The following is a 27,892-nucleotide window of genomic DNA, read 5'->3' on the forward strand; positions in this document are numbered from 1 at the left end:
TTGCACCAAGCAAAAAAAATGTTAGTCTGCAATGACTGTCTGAGACTGAAAACAGTAATCCTTCCCAGTACTGCCTGAGATCACCAGGATTAAACCTGGAATCTTTTGCATACATAATACAAGTTCTCTGTCCTTGCACTACAGCCTTATGTTCATTTCTTGGCATCTCCAGTTTAAATTATCTCTGCTTATAGAGCTGTGAAAGACCTGCCTGAAGTTTTAAAGACACAGAGTGGAGAATACAGAATTGTCACATGGGAAGATCCTGGTCTAGATAAATGGGTGGCCTGATTTGCTATAACAAAATTGACTCACAAAACCAATGGAAAACAAACAGAAGCAGGAGATAAATAAAGTGAGAAAGAGAAAAAAAATTAAAAAGATATGATAAATCAAATAAGCAATTGTTCCTATGCAAAATATGCAGAATTCAAACTAATAAATAGCAATAAGCATGAAGGTCTATGAGGCATTAATCTGGAGCTGAAGGGAAGGTAGGTTGCCAGAGGTCCTGACAGGTCTTCAGCTAAGCAGAGGCAGATGTGTTTTAACCAATGGTCTTCCTCAGCCGCCAATAAGTTATTGTGTTGCTCCAGTTTTTTCCTCCAGATTGAGCCTAACACATCAGTATAAAATCCTGATAAATATGTCTCTTCTCATTCACTATTTGCAACTTTTACAACTTCACTACTCAGTATAAGGCAGCTTCATATGACCACATATATGACTGAGTGGAAAGGCATGCACAAAGGTAATATGAGGGCTTGGAAGAATCCACTGGCCATACTGACTGGAAGATTTTTGGAGCTATAGTCCAAGAGCCAGCATGGTGTAGTGGTTTGAGCACTGGACTATAACTCCTGCTCTGCCCTGGAAACCCACTGGGTGACCTTGGGCAAGTCACACTCTCTCAGCTTCAGAGGATGGCAAAAAATCCTCCCAAGAAAAGTCCATGATAGGGCTGAAATGACTTGAAGGCACACAACAAGGAAGTCTAAAAGTGTGCATGTAGGGGCAAGAGGCTTTTAAATATGTAGAAAGTAATAGGAAACAACATATGATTAAAAGGTAATGTGAAAGATGAAAGAAAATACAAAAGGTGAAAAGAACAGATACAAATACATAATGTTTTTAACATGTGCAGCAATGAGTTGGAATGCCTCAGTTTGGCTGATATATAATCTTCTCACCTTATACCTTTTTTCCCCAAAGAATGGCATGAAGATGATACATAATTCTCCAAAGCAAGGACAGATGGAGAAAGGTAGCTGGAAAATGTTCAGTAAATCCCTGTTTGTAGATTACAGCAGTTATTCTGACTGGAGCCTCTAGAGGGCAGTGCAAGCAAATTAATCTCAGGGTTCAGCCATAGCAAGGACTTTGGGGAACCCTAGTGCTTGCTAAAATGGTTTCCCCTAATGTTTGGTTTCTGACTTTTAATAAAACTATGAGATTTTTGGCCAGAATTTCTGTTCTCTGGAAATCTCCATTTGCCCAAATAGTATTTCCTGCCTTTACTTCAAACAGTACAATATTTTCTTGTAATGTAGCATTGTTCTGGCTTATTAAAAGACAAAACAAAAAACAAGCCTCAGGCTCTATTCAAAGCTTATTCTGCTTTCACAGCCCCTTAATCCACCACACAATACTGTCCAATCTGGTAGAGAGAATCCCAGTTTATCCTCTGTTGTCCCATTCAGATGCTTTTCAAATGTCCCAGTTTCTCTCTCCTCTCACTTTCCTCTTTTGTCCTCCACTTATTTCAGTTGCTGCAATCTGAGTTCAAAGTCCATTAACTGAACTGGGCGGGGGACGAATCTTATCCTTCCTAGTTGTTATACATACAGTATATGGTAAAAGTCTTTGTTGTAGAATTTAGAGCATCACTTTGCTTACATGGAAGATTAATACAATGGTCCTGAGGTTACTGCAATTCCTGGTGTCTTTATTATTTCTATGGCTTACTTCATTCTACTAATTGGCCATGCTGGTGACCTTCTGGGCTCTGTACTTCCCATTCAGAGTCCAGATAGGCTGTTCCAGTTGAGTCTCAGTTTATGTGGTTTTGAGTAGGCCACAAGCTTCATCAGGAAACTTGAATCCTTCAACTTTCCTTTCAACTTCCTTTTTATCAGTTCATTTTAGGGATATTTGCTCTTCCACAGTTTAATACGAATGTGCTACAGTCACCTGTGCTTTTTCATTCACATATAAATCAGATCTTAAAACACTGAGTTTACTGTTTTGAGTCAGTGTTCCATTCTTGTTCTAGGTCTCAGGCAATACCACTTCAGAGCTGAATCCACACCTGCAGAATAATTCATACTTACCTTAATCTGGGTCCCATATAAACACACAATGTTCCTCCAGCATTTTTTAGAAACCTGAAGAATTGAATGCATTTTTTAAAAAAAAATACTCCACCATTTCTAGGAAGAATCAGCTTTTTAAAATGTATGCCCTGAATCAGGATTGGGTTGGAATGAGGGGCAGGTTGAAAGGCAGGAAAGGTAAGTGAATGATTACCTATTATTATTATTATTATTATTATTATTATTATTATTATTTGTATTTGTATTTGTATTAATATTTGTTTCCTGCTCTTTTCCCAGAACTGGGACTCAGCATGACTCACAATATTAAAAGAACAGTACAATTAAAAACAGGAAAGTGGTACATTAACATGGAATTAAATTATTACAATATTAAAATAGATTGCTTATTGAAAGAATAAAATACAGTTTAAAATATAAACCTGCTTAAAACACTTTAAAATGTTACACCACCACAAGCCGGCCCTTCAAAAACATTTTGTTTTAAAAGCCTGTCTGAAGAGGTAGGTCATAGTCTGCATCTTTGTTTCCCCTTAAAACCATACATTCAGAGGTTTCTGACATTAGCTCAGAAACACTTATATGTGGTAACTTATTCAGAGGTAGCTGTGTTGGCTATTCACCAAAATTAAAAGAATAATCCAGAATCCACACAAGAGTGATACCTTTATTGTCCAACTGAAATGCACAAAATACATCATGCAAACGTTTGAAGCTCCACTGGCTTTTTCATCAGGGAAAATGTGTTTTTAAAAATTATTCAAGTGAAGAAGGTGATGGCGATAGAGTCACAGGGCTACATTTTGTATCAAGTGTTGTTTCTGTTGTAATTCAGTTGTTCTGGAGGGCAGGCAAAGACCACATCTCCTCTTAGCCAATTGGGGACCAGGAACAAAAGGCAACAGAAGACAGGGAATAAAATTTCAGCTCCATTAGCAACAGAAAATTAACTTCCCTTGTGACCCAGGTGTCTCCCTTCAGATGCCTCTGGCGCATGTAGTTTCTGTTTAGATCACTTTCACTGGCTGATATGTTTTACTGCATGCTTATGGCCTGTTTTAACCTCATCCCCACTTGGGCGTTCAGAAGCATTTTTACTTTCTGCCCTTGGGGCTGACTGAGCCTGAACTGGATACATTCCCACTCGTGTTAGCTTTCCCCTTGTGTTCAATTTAAAAGCTGCTCTGCCAACTTTTTAATGTTACATGCCAGAAATTTGGTCCCATCTTGGCTCAAGCTATCTCATCCTTTTTGTTCAGGCCCAGCTTCTCCCAAAATGATCTCCAGTTCAGCTACTAACAAATCCCCACAGAATTTACTCATCTGTGTACAAAGATTCCTCAGCTTTGCCTATCTACCTGGCCCCACACACAGAACAGATAGCTTTAAAAAACATGCATTTCTTCTCTAGCAATCTAATATTTGGCTTCTAGGACCTAAGAGATTTCCCCACATTACTAGTAGCAATGGGACAGGTGACTTCTCCCAAGCACTACCTATCAAGCGATGAGGCAGGAAACTCACCATGTTGTCTACAGCTCATGACAGATACAGATCATAGATGGAGTTACATATGTTGCAAGCAATGCAATATACCACATAGACACCACCACCTTTCTTTCATCCCTTTTTTCATAACTTAGAACTCAGATGGTGAAAATTATCTGGGCTGAATCTGGGTTGTTCAGATACATTTCAAATGCATCCAATTAAACTGGGGGGCATTTACCCCAGGATAATTGCTATCAGTTTTTCCCTGAGGTTTTTTTTTAAAGATTTGCATCATTGCCAGTGTGAATAACTGATGTGAATAGGCCAGGATAAACCAAGATAAAACTCTGCATGACATCAATGTGTTTCAAATATATTCGCATTGTCGACTCCATCTTTAGCCAAGTGCTTGCACATGTGAACACAACCAAACATTAGTAAGAACTTCCTGACAGTAAGAGCTGTTCTACAGTGAAATATGCTGCCTCTGAGTGTGGTGAAATCTCATCTTTAAACACAGGCTGGATGGCCATCTGCTGAGAGTGCTTTGATTGTGTGTTTCTGCATAGCAGGGGGTTGGAGTGGACACCCTTGTGGTCTCTTCCAATCCTATGGTTCTAAATAGGGCTGCACCATAAATTTACAGAAATGCATTATGATGTTGGTAACCTGATTTGCAATGTTTTTTTCCCTGATGTCAAAACTGGCTTTTCCACTAACATTGTACAACAGTCACATTTACCTCATGACTCCAAGGTCTATTTATTTAATTTTTGTTGGCAGTTCAGGTCCTGCCTGCACATATACATGCAAAAAGGAGGGGGGAAATAAATTATCTCTTATTTAGTTATATAGAGTATCAGTTGCCACGTTGTTAATAACACAGGGTTATTAACTGCAAAACTGAGGGTGATAAAAACTTTTAAAAAACATTTATGCTGGTTTTATAGGAATTTGGCATTCTTGATCCAAAATTGACCTCAAATTTGCTCCATCATGTATGCATTTTTTTCCAAAACTTGCTTTGCCATTTCTATGTTGTAAATATGCGACTGAATGAAATGATCTTGCTAAGAGTACAAAAAAAGAGTTAAAATCTTCTAATAGACTTTTAAAATACTTTAATTTGCTGATATGAAATACAAAATCCACTTAAGAGCAGTAAAAGAAATCACACTAGAACATCAGCATCCACATTTAATCAAAGCTGAGTAACAAGTGAATTGATTTAAAAAATTGAATTTGTGAAAGAACTGTGTGTGGTATGACATTTTTTTTTAATTTCAGCACCCAAAGAATTCATTTAAAATTCATTTAAAATGGTTACAATATTGTGGGGGAATTCATCACAGGCCTGTGTAATCATTCACATATTTGGTAAGAACCTTTGAGGACTGTTTCCAATGTGTTGTGTTTTATTGTTGTTGGACTAGGGATAAATTCCCAGTGTGCTAGCCCCTTTTTTTTTTTTTAGGAAAGATGAAAGACTCAGTTTCCTTTAGCAAAGTTCACAAAAGCATGGAATTCTTTGTGTTTCTCTGGTGTTTATCACACAGAGCTTTTTGGAGATTTTGCAGCTCAGATCCGGGGTGACTGCGGGTCCAACGATGCGGATTCACGTCATCAATGTGAATGTGTTATCAGACGAGATTCCTTTCTATGGGCGCTCCTTCTGTGGCGCTGCAGTGAATCCAAAGTGACTCCTCATTTTGGTGAAATTGGAAAAAAAATGAATTCACAAAATTCGCATACAAGCTCACTTCGATTTCACTTTGAATTGGTCTGGTGTGGAAAATCACTCTGATGTCACCCCCCCCCCCCCTTGGCCTCCTGCGTCCTGCTCCTTCATCCCCCTCGACCTCCTTCATGCCATCTCGCCCCCTCTGCCACCCTGCCACCTATCCCATCATCCCCTGCCTACTCCTGCATCCCAATCTTGGCCCCAGTGACCCCCTGCAACCTATCCCATCATCCCCTGCCTGCTCCTGCATCCCAATCTTGGTCCCAGTGACCCCCTGTGACCTATCCCATTATCCCCTGCCTGCTCCTGCATCCCGATCTTGGCCCCAGTGACCCCCTGTGACCTATCCCATCATCCCCTACCTGCTCCTGCATCCCAGTCTTGGCTCCAGTGACCGCTGCGACCTATCCCATCATTCTCTGACTGCTCCTGCATCCCGATCTTGGCCCCAGTGACCCCCTGTGACCTATCCCATCATCCCCTGACTGCTCCTTCAGCTTAATCCTGGTTCCAGTGACCCCCTTTGACCTATCCCATCATCCCCTGACTGCTCCTTCATCCCGATCCTGCCCAGTGACCCCCTGCGACCTATCCCATCACCCCACGACTGCTCCTTCAGCTTAATCCTGGTCCCAGTGACCCCCTGCAACCTATCCCATCATCCCCTGCCTGCTCCTGCATCCCAATCCTGGCCCCAGTGACCCCCTGCGACCTATCCCATCACCCGTGACTGCTCCTTCATCTCAATCCTGGACCCAGTGACCCCCTGTGACCGATCCCATCATCCCCTGCCTTCTGCTGCATCCGAACCCTGGCCCCAGTGACCCCCTGCAACCTATCCCATCATCCCCTCCCTACTCCTTCAGCCTGTTCCTGGCCCCAGTGTCCCCCTGCGACCTATCCCATCATCCCTTGGCTGGTCCTTCAGCCTGATCCTGGCCCCAGTGACCCCCCTTCCCCCAGACTAGCTTTGGCAAAATAAAGCATACTGGCAGCATGCAAACTACTTAACTAAAGAAAATTTTTCTGGATACATTGAATGCGAAACATAAAATGTTACCTAGGCCTTGGCTAGGTGGATGAGACTTTCCTGGAAAAGGGCAGCTAAGCAGAGCTGGCACTCCCCATCTTGAAAGAGGAAGAAGAGAAAGGAGTCTGATGCAGCACTTGCAGATACACCTGGGAGGTCCTCTGGTTATATGGTGTGGTTGACTGGATACATGAATGCACTGAGCATCATGCAATACAATTCGGCAATTGACCAAATGAGGAAAGTTGAGATAATATGAAGAGGGAAAAGGCATGAATGAACCTTACTAACTAAAGCCCCATTTCTCTAGTAGCAAATGGATCAAGGGATTAGAATAGGCTTTATTGAACACGGTTTTCTAAAAACTATCCTTTTAAACTGGTGTCGTTTGAAAATTTGGCCATCTCATCTTTGATTCCAGGTCATTTATTAATAAGCAATGGGACCAGGGCAGATCCTTAAAGGAGCTAAAGTGGCCCTCGGTATCCATTGGATTTTAGCTTCAGGCCCCCCATTTACACCAAAATCCATGGATGTTCAGGTCTCATTGTATACAATGGCATAAATGATGCCCATTGTGTAAAATGTAAAATGACATCCCTTATATAAAAAAGCAAAAACAAAGTTTGCTTTTGGGAATTTTTGTGTGTGTGAATATTTTGAAACCATGGTTGGTTGAATCCATGGATACAGAGGACTGACTGTACTTCTCCCTCTTGTAACTTAGGGGCTTGACAGATGGACAGCTAAATTCTGCCCATTTTAGCCCCAGATTGTTGCCATGGCAACCACAACGATCCGCTCTCTCCCAGAAGCAAAAAGATGCTGCTGTAAGCCACTTCCTGGAAGGGGCGCCATGGTGGCGTTCACATGCCATGATGACACTCCTTCCGGCCAGTGCTGTTTGGGCACTGTGCCGCCTGTGCGTCAAATGGCATGCCCCGTGTGGATGGGTGTGCGCCATAATGGCACACATGTGACAGAACTAGGGCATTGAGCATGTAAACGCTCAGCTTAATGTTGAACATAAGGAAAACAAAAATAATGACCACTGGGGACTTTCACAAGTTCAACCTAGATAATGAAGAAATAGAAATAGTAAAGAATTCTCCTACCTGGGATCAAACATTGATAAAAATGGGGACTGCAGTTGGGAAATCAGACGAAGATTAAGAATGGGGAGGGTGGCTATGAAGGAACTAAAAAAGATTCTAAAATGCAAAGATACACAACTGAGCACAGAGGTTAGAATCATACAAGCCATCGTATTCCCTATTACTATGTATGGATAGGACAGCTGGACAGTTAAGAAAGGAGATAGGAAGAAAATCCATTCATTTGAAATGTGGAGCTGAGGATCCCATGGACAGCTGAAAAGACAAACAAATGGGTCCTAGAGCAGATCAAGCCAAAAACCTCCCTGGAAGCCAAGATGACCAAACTGAGGCTGTCCTACTTTGGACACATCATGACAATGAAGGACTCATTGGAAAAGACAATAATGCTGGGAAAGGTGAGGGGAAGTAGGAAGACCACATGCCAGAATGGATGGACTCTATCTGGGATGTGGAGGTCACTATGGGTTTTATGGGGTTACAGGAATTAAGCAGAGCAGGGGAGGACAGAGGGTCCTGAGTCAAGATCGACTCAAGGGCAGTTAACAACGATTCTGAATATGACTCTTGTAGGCACAATCACCTTTAGTCTTTAGCATCCAACTCTATATTTATGCCTTTACCAATTTGCTCTTCAGATTCTTTCTCTGCTTTTCTTATCACCAGCTTGAATTGGTTTGGTTAGATTTGTGCTCTTGAGCAAGATTTACCTCTGAAGTTCCTCCTCTGTGCAAGTTTTGTTAGGTCCTCTTTCTCAGTATCTCCAGATCAGCATCAAAGGGGCAAACAAGGGGCAAAAACTACAGTGTACAAAAATAAGAAAATATTCATGTATAACTTCCACATTGCTTTCTGTTACAATTTGAATTAGCTTTGGCAAGGTCAAGTAACACTTTTGTTTTGCGTAAATAAATTGAATGGGAGTGGGGGAGGGAGTAGTCCCCTGAATCTACTTTGTTTCCCCCTGCAGGCCTTCACATAGGAAGGGGAATATAGGTGTTGGGAAAAGGAGAATGGATTAATTGAGTTCTTTCATATCCTTGTTTCAAGTGTCATTCAATAGACACTTGAAACAAGAGAATCTGAAGAGAATTTCTGGAGTGCTGTTTCTTTGGCTTAAAGCTTTCATATTGTACCTTTCCATAATCCTGGCATCTAAATAACCAAGTTAAAAATAAAAATAACTCTCTCTCTCTCTCTTTCTCTACCCCATTTCTGTCTTCTGTACTCATAAATAAGCTGGCATTAGTCATCTGTTAATTATACCAATGGAATGCATCTCTTGAGGGAATTCATAGATGCAGACAAACAGTCTCATAGCCCTGAATATATTATTAAGCTTAAGCAAATACATATAATTTTTAGGGCTGATCTCTCCAATCAAGAGACCTGCTAGTCTCAAGAGCAACCAAGATCTTAACATATTAGCTTCTACCTGCCACGTTAGTCTCTGATGCTTCAGAACAAATATAAAATCAAACAATCACAGGGAAGAAATATTGTCATGTGTACCTCAATTGTTTGAGCAGTGAGAAGATTATAGTTCTTACCCAAGTTTGATTTCCTTTGGAAGGAGGCCACTAGAAACTCACTGGAGGTTTTCTAATATTTGTTGCAGCAAAGAAGGTGAATGATATTTAGCCTGCATTAATAGAAGCATAGTTTCCAAGTTGAAGGAAGTAATAGTCCCACTATATTCTGCACTGGTCAGGCCACGTTTGAATTACTGTATTCATTTCTAATTTGAAGAAACATATAGTCATGTTGGAGGAGGTTCAGAGAAGGGCAACAAGGATAGCAAGAAGTATGGAGAACAAAACATGTGAGGAAATATTGGAAGAGTTTGGCTTGTTAACTTTGGTGAAGGGAAGACTGAGAGGTGACATGTTTTTACTCTTTAAATACCTCAAGGGTTGTCACAGACATGAGGGTGAGGCCTGTTTTCTGCTGCCCCAGAGAGTAGGACCAGGTCTTGATGGTTTTAAATTACAGGAGGGTAGAACTTGACTGAATGATATTATGAACATCTTGACAGTAAGAACAGCTTGGCAATAGTATCCATTGCCTAGAAAAGTGTTGGGGTCTCCTTTGGACATCTTCAAAAAGGGACTGGACAGCTTTCTGCTGGGGATGCTTTAGGCTGAGATCCTGCATTGATCAGAAGGTTGGACTCAACGGCCCATGAGGCCCCTTCCAACTCACAAATGTTTTTATGAACCAGACAGGTACTGATGTAGGACCTTGGAGGTCTCTCATTCATAGGATCGCTGTAAGTTGAAGTCAACTTGAGGGCAAACAGCAACAAAGATACATTGCTTCTTCCCTGCCTGACTTAATTTGCCAGTTTGATTTGCTGGGAGACGTTGAAGTACAAATTCAATTGTTTGCGTCATTCTAGGGCCCTCTGTACTCAGTATACACATCTTTTCCAAATTAAGAATAGCTTTCTCCCAAAATCACAATTTCAGCCCTTCCCACTTTGTATTGTTTAAGGTACAGTGCTACAGAGCCCTTTCATCTCTTCTTACCTGCCTCCACCATACCTCTCAATACTAGCTGAACAACAGCTCAAGCAGAAGAGTGCTATTGCATTCATGTCTAGCTTGTAGGCTTCCCCATAGGTCTCTGGTTGGCCACTATGGGAACAGAATGCTGAATTTGTTGTGTGTCTTCAAGTCATTTTCAATTTACGGCAACCCTAAGACAACCCTATCACAGGGTTTTCTTGGTAAGATATGTGCAGAAGCCTTTGCCTTCCTCTGAAGGTCACCCAATGGGTTTCCATGGCCAAATGGGGATTTGAACCCTTGTCTCCAGAGTCATAGTGTTCTTTATTTCAAAATCAATCAGCCTAGGAGCTAGACTCTGCACTTGTCCATACTGATTTAATCTCTACATTTTCCTCTGGCAGCATTACCACGTGAAGTTGCAGTAAGGGATCTTCCTATATGCCCTTATATTATAGGCTTTAATCTTGCTTCATAACCACATGAAACAGATACCCTTTTTTGGAAAACACAGCTCACAGAACTCAGTGGAATTGAGTGCAGCCGGTTTCTAACTTCTTAATGTCAAATGTTTGATTTGGCTACCATTGTCTGACACATACCTTGAAGGACAATTGTGGTGAATAAGGAGAAACCCAGTTAAGAGTCATTTGAGTCCTGGGCCTGTGGCTGGGGTGGGGTGGAAGCATACATATATAGCTTTCAGTTCCTCTCGCTAGGGCTCCTGGCCCCAGTGACACCATAACCATTTTGCCTTGCAGGCCAGTTGATGAGCTAGGCTGCATGAAGGTGTGAAGGGAAGGATACTGGCTTCCAAGACCCCTGAGGTACAGAGAGATAAAATGGCTAGTGTGATGGAGAAACAACTCTTTCATCAACTTCCACCACCCTCATCAGTTTCTGAATCTTGGAGGCAGGGAGGAGAGATTTAAACTGTATACTCAGAGGTATGTAAATGTTTCTTGTAGCACATGTGCAGCTCCTTATTCTTCAGCCAAGTAAACCAAGTAAAGGGTAAAAGTGTGTGTGTGTGTGTGTGTGTGTTTAGGTAATATCATTAAATAGAGCATTGCAAGAATGAGACAGTGGAGAGCGAGCATTGTTTAGTGGTCTGAGTGTTGGATTAGGCCTCTAGAAGATGAGAAGTAGAATACCTGCTGGGCCACAGCAACCACAAATTATGCAGTCAAGTTTCTCGCATTTGGGGAAATCGCAGAGGTCAGCACACCTGGAGTGCAATGGATGAGCCTCACTCTGGGAAAAACACCTTCATGATTATGGTATCTCCCCTGCCAGGTAAGGCCATGGTGATCTTGGGCATGTTACAGTCTTTCAGTCTTAGGAGAAGATGATGGCAAGCTTCCTCTGAATAAATCTTACCAAGAAAACCCTAGGATAAGGTCTCCATAAGTCTCAGTCAAGCTGAAGGCACATAACAATAAAAGGGGGCATCCCATATATATCTGTGAAACTATATGAAAGTAGCTCAGTTTGTTCAGGTACTAGTCGTGCTGCATCTGCAGGATCAGAAAAGAACTAGGAGTGGCAAGAATGCATGGCATTTTCTACCATTTGGAATACATGCTGGCAAAAGGAACAAAACAAACATACCTGTCTTCACAGGACCCCTGAAGAAGAAAAGATGGTGTTTCTTTGAACTTTGCAAGGATTGCCTCTTTCTCTGTGGAAGTCACCCACACAGAGGAGGGAAAGAGGCACCTTTCCTTCTCATTTTTACCACCATTCAGAATCTGCCACATGACATTTTACCAGCGATAAACAACAAACGTTTCTAACATCTCCTTACACCTCATTATTTCAAAGCAAGTTTTAACAAGACAACCACGAGTTATTCAAGTTTCTGTGCCAAAGCCAGAATTTTAACAACAAAGACCTTTGGAGCAACTCCATTCCTCCTGGCACTACCTGCCATGAAACTTACAAAGTCAAGCGTTCAGTTTCTCATTTTACACTTGTTTCTGGCTTGCAGTTTAGACTTGAATTTCTTAGAGCTGTCCAGTGTTTGCAGTATATTAAGTGCTCCCTAAAGAAATAAGGGATATTGGTGACAACTTCAAGTTTAGCCAGCTTCAGTCACTGGTGAACCATAACAGGATTTGGCCAAAACAAATACAGATGGAATTCTTTCCTCCTCCCAACTTCTTACACAATATTAATCTTGGCCCTCCAGAAGCGAGGATGTTTTAAGAACTGTTCCTTGGCATTCTGAAAGCAGTAATATGAAAAAGACATTGCTGTTTCTGGCAACATACTCTTCTACCATTGATTTAAGCTGTGCTTCTCAAGCTAGTTACTAAGAAGCAATCTTACTGAAGCCTAGAGGAAATGCCAAAGTGAATGTCCTTGTTGCCCCAATTCCCAGTTTAGTAGAAGGAGAATCTAGGGTGCTGTAAGAGCTGTCACAATATGGAAATCCCACTATTTAAACTGGTTCATAGCACATGGTTAGACTAACACTTAAGAAATTATTTTGGTTGAGAGACAACACAAATTTGAACGTTTTGGTGAACATTTATTAATAATTTAATCCCACTAGAGGTGCACGATTTCCCTAAGATTATGGTCTAAAGCAGCCTTTCTTAATCTTTTTACCCTGGAGATGGTTTTCTGGTCTCACGGAACCCCTGTATAAAAATGTATATCTACAGCTTAAAAAAAGTTTGTTTTTTCAATCACAGTTCTCTCACAGAATCGCTGGAGACCTCTCATAGAACCCTAGTTTTCCATGTAACCCTGGTTGAGAACCCCTATCTTATTTTTCACCTTTGTTCAATACCAAAATATAGAGTTGTCTTTGCCTTTTCTTTAAGGCTTACAAAACCTTAGCAGAAATTATTCCTGAGATAAAGTATGGTTTCCAGTGCACTTCCCAGGGGGCACATTGGGGAATTTAACAGTCACCCTTTCCCAATGACAGCGTGCAGAGCTGGCTGGTGTTCAGCTCACTGTTAAAAGTTTAAAGTTCCTGCCAGCATAGAAAAGCACAAAGCGAGAGAACATATCCAGGGAACCCTAATAGAGGTGGAGGAGAAAGCTCTGGGAAAACTGTTTTCTCTTCATGTTTAATTGAGAAGAGTGGGAAAGCCTGAATAGATTTTCATCATAAAGGGGCATCACTACTATTATTAACTACTATTATTACTCAGAGATATAGCTGTGTTAGTCTGGAAAATCAGTATGTAAAGGATAACACCTTTGAGACAGACTGAAAGAAAGCAGCTGCTAGCATGAGCTTTTGTAGACTTGAGCCTACTTCCTCAGATGCATGGGGTGGAATGGAGAGTCCAGAGACAGATCTATATAAGTTGGTTGTGTGTGAGGATATTTACATTAGAGCCCTGGTGGCACAGTGGTTAAAGTGCTGGTACTGCAGCTACAATGTTGTGAGTTTGATCCCACAAGGCCTTAGAGACAGAGGGCTTAGTTCATTATGAAGCGGTATGGTAATGTAAAGTGCTAAAGTGCAGCTATACCAGGGGCATCATTAGGGATGTGTGAGGTGTGTGGACTGCACCGGGTGACATCCCAGAAGAGGGGTGACACCTGGTCAGGCCCTTCTCCTAGACCTCCACCACTAAGGTGAAGGAGAAGGCCAAGCACACCTTTTTGGCCATCACCACCCCTGGAAACCCCCAGATTAGGTGACACCAAGGGTGGGGATGCCACTGGTCCATACCCACAAGCTTTTAGATTTCAACTGACAGACTCTCACACAGCCGACTTATATAGCTGTCTCTGGACCCTTCACTCCACCCTACACAGGGTGACCAGCTGTCCTCCTCACCGCAGAGGAGGCACTGCAAAAGGTAGGACCTCCCAGAAAAAATGTAGGACATGACAAAATAAAAGCTTCAGACACTCCTAGGAATGTAAGCCCATGTTCAGAATGGAGGACATTTGGGAGTAACTCCTGGACAGAAGCCTGAAATGGAGGGTGCGTCTGGTCACCCTGACCCCAAATGGATCTGAGGAAGTGAGCTCAAGTCTAGGGACACTCATGCTACCAACTTCTTTCTTTCAGTTAGGCTGCGTCCTCACTGCAGACGTCAACTGGTTTGATGCCACCTTACCTGCCACATGCTATGGAATTCTGGGAATGGTTGTAGGTTGTGGCACCAGAGGTGGGTGACACTGAGTGGCACCAAGGGTGGGGATGCCACTGGTCCATACCCACATGCTTTTGCATTTCAATTGACAGAGTGACACACAGCCCACTTACATAGCTCTGTCCAGGGACATAGCCAGGATTTTAGGAAGGGGGGGTCCAGACTAAGTGCCACCATTATAATGGGGCTTGGGTGTGGCGGCGCAGCAGCACACACCATTCATTTTTCTAATGGAAGGGGGGGTCTGGACCCCAAGAGCCCCCCCTTGGCTACGTCCCTGCTCTGTCCCTGGACCCTACACTCCACTCTACGCAGGGTGACCAGATGCCCTCCTCACTGCAAAGGAGGACAAGGCACCAGAGGTCATAGAATCATAGAGTTGGAAGAGACTGCAAGGGCCATCCAGTCCAACCCCATTCTGCCATGCAGGAACTCTCAGTCAAAGCATCCCTGACAGATGTCCATCCAGCCTCTGTTTAAAGACCTCCAAGGAAGGAGACTCCACTCAGGAAGTTCCTCCTAATGTTGAAGTGGAATCTCTTTTCCTGGAGCTTGCATCCATTGCTCCGAGTCCTAGTCTCTGGAGCAGCAGAAAACAAGCTTGTTCCCTCCTCAGTATGACATCCCTTCAAATGTTTAAACAGGGCTATCATATCACCTCTTAACCTTCTCTTCTCCAGGCCAAATATCCCCAGCTCCCTGATGAGTTGTTCCTCATAGGGCATGGCTTTCAGACCCTTCACCATTTTGGTCCCCCTCCTTTGGACACGCTCCAGTTTCCAAACATCCTTTTTGAACTGTTGTGCCCAGAGCAACTACCATTCCCAGAATGCCATAGCATGTGGCAGTTAAGAAGGTGTCCAAGCCAGATGCAGCCCCTGCCTGTCTCTCAGCTGCTGCAGCAGCTCCTAATAGCTGCCTCCCCGAGCGAAGCGCAGAGCGTGAGCGCCGGGCCCTTCCTTCTCCCAGGGCCGAGGGAGGGAGGGAGGCCTCTTGGCAGCCCGGCAATGCTGCTCTCCAGCCGGGCGGGCAGCCAGCAGCCCCTGGGAGAAGGAGGAAGGAAGCGCCTTTTATGGCGGCGCAAGGAAGGGCCATGTATGGCTGACGGGAGGAAGGAAGGAAGGAAGGAAGGGCCATGTTTGGGCAAGGCAGGGCCTGCCGCCGGGAGCCCCGCCGCCGCCAAGGACGCTGGGTCGGCTCAGCCTCTGGGCTCCGGCGGCTGCTGCTGCTGCTGCTGCTCCTCCTGCGGGGAAAGGTCGGCGCCGCCTCCTTTCCCCGGACGCGTCCTCCATTCCCGCCCCTTCTGCCCAGGAGGAGTTCCACCGTGTCCTCCAGTGAGGAGCAGACGCCCTCCAGAAGCAGGGAGGGGCCGCATTTCTAGGAGTGTCTTTTGGCCAAAGCGAAGTGCCATGCTGCTGGGAAGCCCTCAGCTAGCATGATGGAGCCAGGGCAGTTAAAGCGCCTTGAGGAGGCCTCCCTAGCCAGCCAGCAGGAAAAGGAGGACGCCAGGCCCAGCCACCCTCCCACCGTCCCGGGGCTGGCGGTCCTTGGCTGGGGGCCGGCAGGGGCGGGCGGGCGGGAGGGCTCCCTTGGCTTTGCCTCTCCCTTCTGGGCTTCCAATTGCAAACAGCTGCCGGGTGCCTGAGCCAGAACAGAGTCACCCGGAGAGAGGGAGGGAGGGAGCCCACCCTCACAGCCCCCTCCCACTCAGCTCCTGGCCTGGGAAACCCTGGGAACCAAAGCAGGGCCAAGGAGGGCTCCGGTCCCCCTCCTGCTGCCTGGGATGCAGACAGACAGGACCAGGGTCAGCCCTTTCTTTCTTTCTTTTTTTCTTTCTTTCTTTCTTTCTTTCTTTCCTCTCTCCCTCCCTTCCTTGCCTTTCGCCAAAGCTGAGAGGAAAAGCAATCCTCCTCCTCCTCCTCCGCTTGGCAGCCACCGAGAAGGGGATTCCCAGCTCACTTTGCCCTCCCTCGGCGGCTCCCTCATCTCCGTAGGCAGGAGGACAGGCTGACCGGACGTCCTCCTTTTCCCGGACGTGCCTCCCCTCTCCCCCCCCAGCCTTCTGTCCAGGAAGAATCCCCAAGAATCCCCATGCGCTAGGGCGCATAGTGTCTGTGTCTGTGTGTGTGTGTGTGTGGTTGTTTTTAGCTTTCCTTTGGGAACGTCCTCCGTTTCTCTGCCCCTCCCTCCACTGGCGGGGCACTTTTCCAACAAGAGTGGTTTTGGCGGGAGAAGCCGCTCCCAAAGAAGCGTCGACGGTTGTTGTTGTTGTTGTTGTTGTTGTTGTGTGCCTTCAAGTGGTTTCCGACCTATGGCTTCCCTGAGGCGGCCCTGTCACGGGTTTATTCCCCCGCAAGGTTTCATCAGAGGAGGCTTGCCATGGCTTTCCCCTGAGGAGGCTGAGAGAGTGTGACTCCCTCAAGGTCACCCAGTGAGTTTCATGGCAGAGCCCCGGTCTCCAGAGTCATAGGCCAATAACGCTGGCTTCTGGCGAATCAGGCAGGCTGCTATGCACCCACCAGGGCCCCAGGTCAGGTGGTTCTCAACCTTTGGTCCTCCAGGTGTTTTGGACTTCCACTCCCAGAAGCCCCAGCCACCTTGACCAACAGCCAGGAACTCTGGGAGCTGGAGTCCAGAACACCTGGAAGGCCAGAGTTTGGGCATCACTGGCCTGGATTCTGCAGGTGCCCTGAGGAACTGGGGGAAGCAACCCCCTCCGGCTTCCCAAAGGCGCTGCAGTCCGCCTGCCAGGACATTATTATCCCTTCTGTCTTGTCAGTCCTTCCCAGGGATCTCAAGAGACCTGACTTCTGGGGACTCAACAGTGAGGAAACGGAATTCTCTCTCCAGTGCAGAGGCACCCTTAGTCCTCCCGCCTCTTATCTTATCTTGTCCTATCGGAGTTCCCTGCAAACGCCGGGGTTTTCTCCAGGACGCCTGGCCCCCGGGGGCCGCATCCAACAGACCCTCGGGACCCCGGCGGCTGCCATCCTCTGCGGGCCACTGAGTCGCCCTGGACGGGATTCAGAGGAAAACACCGCCTCCTCGCACCAGAGGTCGAACTAGAGGCGTCCAGAGGGTCTAGATCGCGGGAAGTGATAGTGCGACTGTATTCTGCCTTGGTCAGGCCCCACCTGGAAGAATACTGTGTCCACTTCTGGGCACCACAATTCAAAAGAGATGTGGACAAGATGGAGTCCAGCCACCAAAATGGTGAAGGGTCTGGAACCCATGTCTTATGAGGAAAAACTTCGGGAGCTGAGGATGTTTAGCCTGCGCAAGAGAAGGTTAAGAAGTGATATGATGATAGCCCTGTTTAAATACTTGAAGGGATGTCATATTGAGGAGGGAAAAGCTTGTTTTCTGCTGCTCCAGAGAACAGGACCCAGAGCAATGGATGCAAGCGGCAAGAAAAGAGATTCCTCCTCAACATTAGGAAGAACCTCCTGACAGTCAGGGCTGTTCGACAGTGGGACACCCTCCTTCCTCGGAGTGTAGTGGAGTCTCTTTCTTTGGAGGTCTCTAAGCAGAGACTGGATGGCCATGGGTCCCAGGGGGTGCTTTGGTTGTGGTTTCTGGCATGGCAGAATGGGGTTGGACTAGATGGCCCTTGGGGGTCTCTTCCAACCCTATGATTCTATTGAATTTCATTTCCCCTATCCTAAACGCTTGGCTGGGTTTGGACCTTTCGCGCAGAGCCACTGAGAGCAAGGAAGGGTCAGCCTCTTTTCTGGAGCTGTCCTGGCCAGCCTTTTGTGCCACAGAGAAGGACCTCAGCCCCCCAGCCCAGCAATCTTTGACCGGCGAGGAATGGATCCACCTGCTGGCGCTGGCAAACAGAGAGGTGGGCTCATCTCACCAGTCTGGAGGGGGTCTGGCAGTGAGAGGTTGTCAAAGGAGGCAGGCGGGGGACACAGGGTCGGGGAGGAGTGCTTTGAAGGCCAGCTTGGACGATCCGAACACCCCAAGCAGAATGGAGTCTATGGGGGGGGGGGGGGGACAAAAATTAAAACCAGAGCTCTATTACTCCAAGGCTGTATCCACACTAGAGAAATAACCCGGTTTGGCAATGCGTTAACTCTTTTCTGGCTCAAGGCTATGGAATTCTGGGAGTTGGAGTATGTTGTGGGATCCACTCCGCTCTGGGCTCACAACAAACTCCAGCTCCCAGAATTCCATAGCCTTGAGCCAGGATGCTGAAAAGCGGTGCCAAGCAGGATTATTTCTTTAGTGTGGATGCAGCCCACGTGAAGACGTGGAGGGAATGGGAAGATGGTTCTCCCTGCAGTTGCTTTCCCTCAGAGGGATGAGACAGGCCCAGGGGGCAGTGACAGACTCAAGGGGATCTGGCATGAGGGTCTCCGGTTCTCCTGCCACCAGCTGCCCCTTTGGAGGCAGACTTTGGAGGAAAGGACGGGCAGAGAGCAGGCAAGAGTGGCCCACAGCCGTCTTTGGGGAAAGGGGTGGAGTGGGGGACCTCAGGGGGACTTCTCCCAGCTCCGCCTGGGTATGGGGTGGGAACGAGGCCTCTTTTCCCTTCTCCTGGCACTGCCCCCGGAGAGCAGGGGAGTGCCAGGAGAGGGGAAGCAACACCTGTTGAACGGTGCCATATCCAGAGGCTGCTAGAAGAAAGGTGGAGGGACAAACAAAGGTGGATGAGGATGAGGATGAAGAAGAGGAGGAGGAGGAGGAGGAGGAGGAGGAGGAGGAGGAGGAGGAGGAGGAGGAGGAAGAAGGGAAAGGATTCTTCTTCGTTGCCCAAAAGATGCGGGCAACCCCAACCCTGCTGAGCTCGGGCAGATCGTACAAGCTTCCAGACCAGGTCCCCGGAGTCTCAGAGTCCTTTCTAAATCCTTTTAGATGAGGAGCCGGAGGTTGTCCACATCTCTTTTGAATTGTGGTGCCCAGAAGTGGCACCTTCATCTAAGGATTTCGGAGGGAATCTTAGACTTTCGAGCCCTCTCTTGTCTCCTTTCTCTCAGCACTTAGGGGAGCCAGATGCCTATTCCTTCTCGCTGTTGCGGAGTACTGTGCCATTTCGTAGATGAGTCACTGAGACGCCCTGCGACTGGAAAGGCTTCGCTCGGGACCCTCCGGCAGCCCCTTTTGGGGGGGGGGGGAGTGAGAGGGAGGTGCTCCTATTTCTCTCTAGGTTCAGCGTCCCCCTGTCGTGGCATCCCCAGGAATAGCTCGACCTGTTGCACTTCTGCCTCTGGCTCTATCCTCCGCATTGGGACCACAACAAACTCCAGTTCCCAGAACTCCATAACATTGAGCCAGGGCAGTTAAAGCGGTGTCAAACCGGGTTATTCCTGCAGGGTGGATGGAGCATCTGCGAATTTTCCAAAACCGATCCCTTCCTACTCAGGATTAAGAGTTTTGTGAAGTCGAAGGCTTTCATGGCCGGCATCCTTAGGGTTTTTGTGTATTTTGTTTGTTTGTGTTTTTGAGAAACGTCAGGAAGAAACTCTTCTAGGACATGGCCACATGGCCCGAAAAACCCACCGAGAACTATGAAGCGTTTTCTTTTCTTTCTTCTTTACTCTTTTCCCTCTTTCCTCCCCGTCGTTCTTGGCTTTGGCTCCTGGCCCCGGGGAAGAGACCATGGACCCCCAAAGCTCCTCCGGGGGCGGCGCAAGGGGCCTCCATTGCCAGGTCCGGGGGCCGGGGGGAGTCAGCTTCAGGCAGCCCAGTCTCACGGAGGGCGCCCGGCTCAAAGGAGAGCGCCCAGCCCCCGAGGAGTTTCGATGATGGAACAGGTGAGGAAGACGAGACCTCCTTTCTCTCGGACTACAGCACCCAGAATCCCCCACCAACCTGGCAGGAGCCCATGCGGGTGGGGCGGGGGAGGCATGTGGAAGTGGTAGTTCCGAAAAGGAGCTTTTTCGAGGAACTTTCACCCAGATCTTCGCTGCAGCTGCTTCAGGCCTGAGCCTCCCCAGCTTTTAGGTCCAAGGGATGATGGGCTGGGACTCTGGGCTCTGGGCTGCCCTCCCCTCTGAATTTCCCCCATCTTCCCTGAACCAGACATAGAGGTTAAAAACGAGACTGGCTTCGAAATCAACTGATTATATCTGCACCGGAGAAATAGGCCAGTTTGGCACCGCTTTAAATGTGTTTTAGCTCAAGGCTATGAGATTCTGGGAGGTGGGCTGGAATTAGTTGTGGGCCCAGAGCGGAGCTCCGCTCTGCGCCCCACAACATACTCCAACTCCCAGAATCCCATAGCCTTGAGCCAGACAAGTTAAAGCGGTGCCAAACCGGGTTATTTCTCCAGTGTGGATGCAGCCCATGTCTTTTCTCTACAAAGAGCGAAAATACTTATGGATCAGAGAATGAAGGGGTTTCTCTACACTCTCTTCTTCCTTCCGTTTCACACGTTATAAAACACAGGTCAGAAAGAAGGGAGGGCGGGGGGCTTCCCTCCCTCAGCAGTTCTGGAATAAAAAAAATCTGCCTCTGGGGCACCTCGCCCAGGAGCTCTGAAGGGCCCCCCTTCATCCCCCGCCGCTGCCGGGGAATTTGGGGGCAAGCCCTTCTTCTCCTGCCTCATTTCCCCCATCTGTAAAATGGGAGCGATGCTCCCCGTCTTGATCGGAGACGAAGACTCTCTTTCTTTCTGTGAGTGTGTGTGTGAGAGAGGGAGCATCTGTGTGTGTGTTTGTGTGTGTGTGTGAGAGAGAGAGAGAGAGAGAGAGAGCACCACCGTTCCTCTCGAGGCCTTCAAGGGGGCCACAAAGGCAGGGCCGGCCAGCCAAGCAGCCCGTTGCTGAGTTCTGCCTCAGGACCAGATCCATCAGAGACCCAGGGCAGCAGCAGGCCCCACTCTGCTCCCTCCCCTCGCCCCGGCCTCCTTGGGCCATCCTGGGTGTGTTTGTGTGTGTCCTAGTCCCAACCCTTCCAGAGAGTGGGGAGAGGCAACCTTCTCCCCCCCCACCCCAGGGCTACCCACCATAGGATGCCACAGTGGGGAGAGGAAGGTGCCCGGGGGCAAGGGATGGAGATACCTCCTGCAATCCCCCCAATCCCGGGGGGCTCTGGCCCTTCTGTGCCCATGCCAGCCAGTCCAAACCCACCCTCCCTGCAAGGGGCTTCTCCTTCTCCCTGGGTGCCTCCAGCACTATGGGCATCCTTTTCTCTTCCGTACAGCTTATTTTATGTGAAGTCGAAGGCTTTCATGGCCGGCATCCATAGTTTTCTGTGGGTTTTTCGGACTACGTGGCTGTGTTCTAGAAGAGTTTATTCCTGTGGCTGGCATCTTCAGAGAATGATGCCAGTCAAAGATCTTCATTCTCTGAAGGTGCCAGCCACAGATGCCAGTCAGGAATAAACTCTTCTGGAACATGGCCACATAGCCCGAAAAACCCACAGAAAGCTGTAGTCGTATATAGCTTAGATTTTCCTCAGGAAGGCGGGTAGTACTTTCTCTGCATCCGATCCCTTTCTCCCTCGTAGTCCCTGAATTGCAGGAGAGTGGGTTTCCCTCATCGAAGATGCCAGAAGAAAGACGGGGGAGCTGTTAAAATGAGCAGCTTATCGTGCAGGGACTAGTGCCCTGGAGGGGTCCTGGCACAAGGAGGGAAAGCGGCCAGGAAGGGAGACTGGGGACCCGCCGATGCTCTTGGGCACCCTTTCCCATCGTCATGGGGGGGGAGGATAATGGGATATGTAGTCCAACCACATGTGGAGAGAGAGGCTCTCCTGGGTCTATGTTTTTAAGAAGGAATCTCCGTTTGGGCAGAAAGGAAGTAAAACGAAGCACTGCCTGAGCCAAGCAGGTCAATCCTCACCAGAAAAATCCCCATTTCTGATCATCCACCCCCCAGGAGCTCCCCCACATGTTTTTGGTGCAGGTTTCTCCCCCAACCTGTTGCCCTCCAGAAGTATTGACCAGCAGCCCCTATCATCCCCAGACTGCCAGCCCCTCCCCGGGTGGGGATGATGGGAGCTATAGTCTTGAAAGATCTCCAGGCTCGAAGCTTGCTCTTGCCAAGCCGGGGCGAGAAGGTGAAAAAGGAGAGATCATGGCTCATCTGGGTGTGGGATCCCATTCAGAAAGGTGCCCAGAAGGTGCCCCCCGGGGTGCCAGCCCTGCCAACCCTCCAGCGAAGCAGAAACCTGGACTTTACTCGCCTCTCGACATTTTTATTGACTTTTTTACGTCTTCTTCTTCTTCCAGAGGCTATATATATTGTACACCAACAAATACTCCACTGGCAGTAAAAGCGCATTCAATGTGTTTTTTATATATATATAATAAGCCAAACAGTCACTTTTTTGTTTAAACAAACACAAATACAAAGTCAAAAAAAATTAAAACCACAAAAATAATGAACCGCAATGTTCGTAACATACAAAAAAATTGCCGCCTACTCAGTAGGTAACTACAACATTCCAACTGCTGAAGGTATATATATTTATATATATATATAAATTTTTTACACTTCTGTATAAAAAATAGACTTTTCTCCCCTAATTTTCTCTTTTTGAGAAGTTCGGTGGTTTTGTTTTTGCTTACATTCCATCATTGGGCTCCTTTCTTCTCCTTCTTCTCCTCCCCCCCCCCTTTCCTTTCCTCCCCTCCTTCTGCTTTGCTTTTCCTGAGCCTCGTTGACCCCCTTTCTGCCCCCTTAAGGCGCGATGCAGAGCATCCACTCACACCAACCCACAACCTCCGCAGGGCTTCACAACAAGGCACCAAAGACTAGGGACTGAGGCTGCATCCACATTGGAGAAATAACCCGGTTTGGTCCCGCTTTAACGCTTTCTGTGGCTCAAGGCTATGGAATTCTGGGCCCTACAACAAACTCCAACTCCCAGAACTCCATAGTCTTGAGCCAGGCAGAGTTAAAGCGGTACCAAACTAGGTTATTTCTCCAATGTGGATGCAGCCTGAGATGGAAAAGAAAAAAAGGGAGAAAAAAACCCCAAACCCACCCCAAAGCCAACCCAACGAAAAAACGTTTGCCACGCGAGAATGAGGCAGGAGAGAGGGCGCGTTGCCTCCTCCGAGGTGAGAGATTTGGAACGAAGAACATCACACTCGTCGGTTGCCATGCTCAAATACATAAGTGCTGCTTGTTTGTGTTTTGTTTTTCAGACTTGTCCTCCCCGCCCCCCCCCCCACCCCCGAAACAAGTTGTCAAACTCAGGACAGCGTCGTCATCACTAAAGGAGAGCAAAAAAGTACAATTTACAAAGAGAGAGAGAAGAAAGAGTGGAAGAGAAGGAGAGGAAAGTGGTCCTTCATCTTCATCCTCCTCCAAATAATGCAAAGGGAAGAAGAGGCCCAGAGGTCCTTTTGTGGTCGTCGTCCTTGTTTTAACGTCAAGAAGAACCCAAGCGGCGGCACAGCTGCAAGATCGCTCCGTCTGTGCCTCTAGTCCAAAGTCCCTTGCTTTATGGAGGGAAGGGGCAGAAAGGCGGGCAAGGGAGTTGTCGCTGAAAGGGTCCATGCAAGTGGAAAGTCCTTGGGCAGAAGCGGAGTCTCTCTCTGGGTCCGTGGTTCTCAGGCACTGGAACTCGACAGTTTCGCAGAGGAGGAGGAAAGCTTCTCACTCTCCGCCTCCCTCCCCATAGAGCCCCCAAACTGAAGTCCTTGGGACCAGGTCCCGATGGGACCAAAACTCCTCTTCCTCCTTCCCCTCAGACGTAGGGGACAGAGTTCAAATCCTGAAGTTTGCCTCTCCCCGCTGGACGCCCTCCTTCAGCAGATCTCAATGGTCCGAGGGGAGAAAGTGGAGGCCATGTCGGACAGGGCCGAAGTCACTTGGGAGCCGAAGGGGTTGGAGAGGATCCCGGAGGAGGAGGAAGAGGAGGAGAAGGGGGTGGCCGCCGCCTGGCTCTGGAAGGGAGAAGCGTAACTGGGGGCCACCGAGGGCGAGGGGAAGGAGGGGAAGGGCGACGTCACGGGGGAGGAAGAGTATGACGCCACAGGGGAAGAGTATGATGTCACAGGGGAGGAAGAGTAGGACGTCACAGGTGATGAGGAGTATGATGTCACGGGGGAGGAAGAGTAGGACGTCACAGGGGAAGAGGAGTAGGGGGCCGGGGAGGGGAAGGCGTTTGGGGCCGGGTAGGGGGTCTGGGCCGGGGCTGCCGTCGGGGGAGCTGCGGCTGCTGCCTTGTCGGCGGCCTTCTTGTCCTTCTGCCGGAGGTGGATCTTGGTGTGCCTTTTCCTCTCGTCGGAGCGGGCGAACTTCCTGCCGCAGACGTCGCAGGCGAAGGGCTTCTCGCCGGTGTGGGTGCGGATGTGGGTGGTGAGGTGGTCGCTCCGGCTGAAGTTGCGCATGCAGATGCGGCACTGGAAGGGCTTCTGCCCGGTGTGGATGCGGATGTGGCGGGTGAGCTCGTCCGAGCGGGAGAAGCGCCGGTCGCAGGACTCCACGGGGCAGGCGTAGGGCCGCTCGTGCGGAGGGGTCTTGCTGGGCCGGTTGGGGTACTTCCTCATGCGGCTGGGCTTCACCAGCTGGGCCGGGTAGGCGCCCCCCGAGGACAGGCCCTTGCCGCCGGACTCCGACGCCGCCGACGCCGCCGGGGAAGCCCCGAGGCCGCCGCCTGCTCCGCTGCTCTGGCTGGCGAAGGCCTTGATGGTGGAGAGCGGCGTGAGGGAGGGCTGCTGCGGGCTGGGAAAGGGCTTCTGCTCCGCCGCCGCCGAGGGCAGGCCCAGGCCCAGGTCCCCCGCCGCCTGGTGCTGCTGGGTCATGGGCGGAGGGAAGAGGTAGTCCGGGATGATGGGCAGCTGGAAGCCGCCTTTGCCCGTCGGGTAGGCCGGCGGGGGGAACTGCAGTGCCGAGGGCCCCGAGGGGCTGGGAAAGGGCTGCCCCGAAGGATCCGGGAAGAGCTCCCCGCCGCCTCCGCCTCCTGGGTTGGGGAAGGTGGGCGCCGCCGAGTAGATGGGGCTGGCCTCGCTGGCCTGGACGGAGCAGCTGAGGGCCGGGCTGGGCGACGAGGAGGAGGAAGACGACGACGACGACGACGACGACGAGGAGGAGGAGATGGCCGGGGCCGAGGAGGAGGGCGGCTGGAGGGGCGGGGGGTTGGCCATGCCCACCAGGCCGCTGACCAGGCTGAAGAGGGGCTCCGGCCAGAGCGGGTGAAGGCCGCCCCCTCCTCCTCCTCCGCTACCCGAGGCCGGCTCCAGGGAGAAGCGCCCCGTGTAGCTGATGGGCGGCAGGCGGGTGCTTTGGCTCGGGAAGCCCGTCTCCCCCAAGGCCTTCTCGCCGCCCAGGGAGATCTCCGGAAAGGGGTCTGCGGAGAAGAGAGAAGGGGAGAGGAGAGGTCAGTCCCCGTCTCGGCTCCCGCGCCCAGCCCAGGCCCCCAGGGAGCCCTCCCTCCAGCCCCTGGGCCGCCGAGGAGGAGCAGGCGCCGCAACATGGGGGCATCCCAGGAAAACGCAGGACCAAATCAAAGCTCTACACATAAATGCAACTCCATGCTCAAAATGGGAGACGTTTTGGAATTGCTCCTGGGCAGAAGGTTGGCATGGAGGACGGGTCCTGGAAACGGAGGCCGTGCCTGGTGCCCCTGCCCCCCATCAATCTCTCGCAGCCCCGAGTCAAGGCGTCTCTGAGCGCAGCCACCGACTGCAGCTCCAGCTGCCAGAGAGAAGCCCGGGGGGAGCCCGTGACGCACATCGCAGGGTCTCCTCCGCTGCCCCGGAGTCCCCTGCCGCCGCCGCCGCCGCCGCCATCCCCCCCAGAGACACCGGGGCTCCGGTCGGGATCCCCCTGCCCTGCCCTGCCCTGCCCTGCCCTGCCCTGCCCTGCCCGGGATGCTCCTGTGCCTACCTGCGGCGAGGTGCTCGAAGGACTGCTCCCCGCCTTCTCCGCTGAAGCCCCCGCCGTTGTCGGGTCCCCCTCCTCCGCCTCCCCCTCCTCCTCCTCCTCCGCTGAGGAAGTGGGTTCCCCCTCCGCCTCCTCCGGCCAGGAGCATGATCTCCTCCAGCTTGGGGTAGTTGGCGTCCATGGCGGGGGGCGAGTGCGGGAAGGAGGAGGACGAGGAGACGGAGGCGGCGGAGAAGGGGTCGGCCATCTGCAGCGAGGGCAGGAGAGGCATCTCGGCCTTGGCTGCGGCCATGGAGGGCTGGGCTGGAGGGCTGCCTGGCTGGGAGGCTGTGGGCTGGGGTTGCCCTGGAGCCCTGCAGAGACGCTGCTCTCTCCCGCTCCCTCCTCCTCCTCCCCCGCCCTCTCGGCCCGGGGCTCCCCGGCTGCTGGCTCCGCTAGAAAGCTCTCGGCTCCCCGCCCGCCCCAGAGCAGCCTCTATATATCGCATCTCATCCGGGGCCGCCCCGCCCCTTTCCTGACGTACATGTCCATATATGGAAGGCAGGAAGCCCTTATATGGTGCGTAGGAGAGGAGGACCCCGCCTGGCGTCAGAGACCAGCGCTGGGGGAAGCCAGTTGGAAGGGAGGGGGAGGAAGAGGGGATTGCCGTCCAAGAGCTCGGCCTTGGAGCCCGGCAGGGAGAAGGGCCCCCGGACACCCCCCTCGGCCTCCGTCTCTTGGCACGGGCCTCGGTAGGAGCCGGGGCCTCCCTGGCTGCATGCCTCCCCCTTCACTTTCCAGCCCCGGAAGCCCCCGGACGCGGAGACCATATAAAGACATGACCTAATAAGGCTTTGTTCCGGCGAGGGCCTTCCTGCTCCTTATATGGCAATTCCGGCAGGAGAGGGAGGGGGATCTGGCCAGGGGAGACCAGGGAAGGAGGGAGGAAGCCTGTCCCGCAGCCAGCGCGCGCGCGCACGAGAGAGAGAGAGAGAGAGGGGGGGGGGTCTCCCTTCTGCCCTGTGGGGGCCACGCGCCGCAGAACGCGCGCTCTCGCTCGTACTCGCTCGCTCTTGCCCCGCCCCCCGCCGAAGAGTGCTAAGGTCCAGCGTTCGAAGGGGGCTCCCCCGCCAGCCCCCGCACTCGGCCGCCAGGGGGCGCCAGAGAGACTGAAAACAAAGCCAGCTAGGAGACAGGGAGCGCCGCAGGGTAAGTGCAAAGAAGGGCAACCCACCGCCAGAGGGCGCTGTAGGGACCCCCTGCGCGGGAACTCAGCTCCTTCCAAAGCAGATGAGCATTCAAGGCAGCCAGTGTGGATCAACGCTTTGAGCGTGGGGCTAGGGCTCTGGAGCCCAACCTCGAGCATGTCACGCTCTCTGGCCCTCAGAGGCTGGCAAGAGCAAACTCCATCTGAACACATCTTGCCACACTCAACATCCGGGACAGTAAGAGCTCTTCAAGAGTGGAGAATGGCGGAGTCTCTTTCTTTGGAGGCTGGGTGGAGGTGCTTTGACTGGAGTTCCTGCATGGCAGAATGGGCTTGAACTGGGTGGCCCTTGGGTCTAGGATACTATTCTAAGTAAACCCCATGATAGGGTCGCCATAAGTTGGAAACGAAAGTACAGAGCAGGAGGAGGAGCAGCAGCAGCACCAGCGCCGCCACAGGGCAGCCCTGGAGGCGCAATGGTGAAATGCCTGTACTGCAGCCATTCGCTCGCAAACCACAAGGGTGTGAGTTCGATTCCAGACAGGGGCTGGTGGTCCACGCTAAATTGAGTACCCA

The 27,892-nt window shown here is 50.0% G+C and overlaps 1 protein-coding gene and 1 non-coding gene across 3 annotated transcripts; both read right to left on the reverse strand.

The window, feature by feature from the left end:
• Positions 1 to 11,353: 11,353 nt before the first annotated feature.
• Positions 11,354 to 11,521, reverse strand: LOC149321665 (U1 spliceosomal RNA). Its single transcript, XR_016279620.1, has one exon. It is a non-coding gene; the product is annotated as a U1 spliceosomal RNA (small nuclear RNA).
• An 11,049-nt stretch (positions 11,522 to 22,570) lies between these two features.
• LOC149321666 (early growth response protein 1-like) lies at positions 22,571 to 26,559 on the reverse strand. Of its 2 annotated transcripts, none has more exons than XM_089526552.1 (2): positions 26,134 to 26,559; positions 22,571 to 25,594 (listed from the first exon to the last, which is right to left on the reverse strand). In XM_089526552.1, exons 1-2 carry the CDS (start codon positions 26,420 to 26,422, stop codon positions 24,051 to 24,053), a joined length of 1,833 nt encoding a protein of 610 aa, XP_089382678.1. In that variant the 5' UTR covers positions 26,423 to 26,559; the 3' UTR covers positions 22,571 to 24,050. The 2 variants fall into 2 exon arrangements, with proteins under 2 accessions (XP_089382678.1, XP_089382683.1); XM_089526557.1 differs by lacking the exon at positions 26,134 to 26,559 and adding an exon at positions 25,763 to 25,781.
• Between the last annotated feature and the right edge of the window lie 1,333 nt (positions 26,560 to 27,892).

This window comes from Sceloporus occidentalis, unplaced genomic scaffold, assembly GCF_023333645.1.
Source record: "Sceloporus occidentalis isolate IW3139 unplaced genomic scaffold, rSceOcc1.0.p SCAF_1, whole genome shotgun sequence".
Lineage (NCBI taxonomy): Eukaryota > Metazoa > Chordata > Lepidosauria > Squamata > Phrynosomatidae > Sceloporus > Sceloporus occidentalis.

Excerpts from the sequence above, each read along its gene's own strand:
- LOC149321666 (XM_089526552.1), bottom strand. The coding sequence starts at position 26,422 with ATGGCCGCAGCCAAGGCCGAGATGCCTCTCCTGCCCTCGCTGCAGATG. Across the intron at positions 25,595-26,133 it reads CTTCGAGCACCTCGCCGCAG|ACCCCTTTCCGGAGATCTCC; the intron begins GTAGGCACAGGA and ends TCTTCTCCGCAG.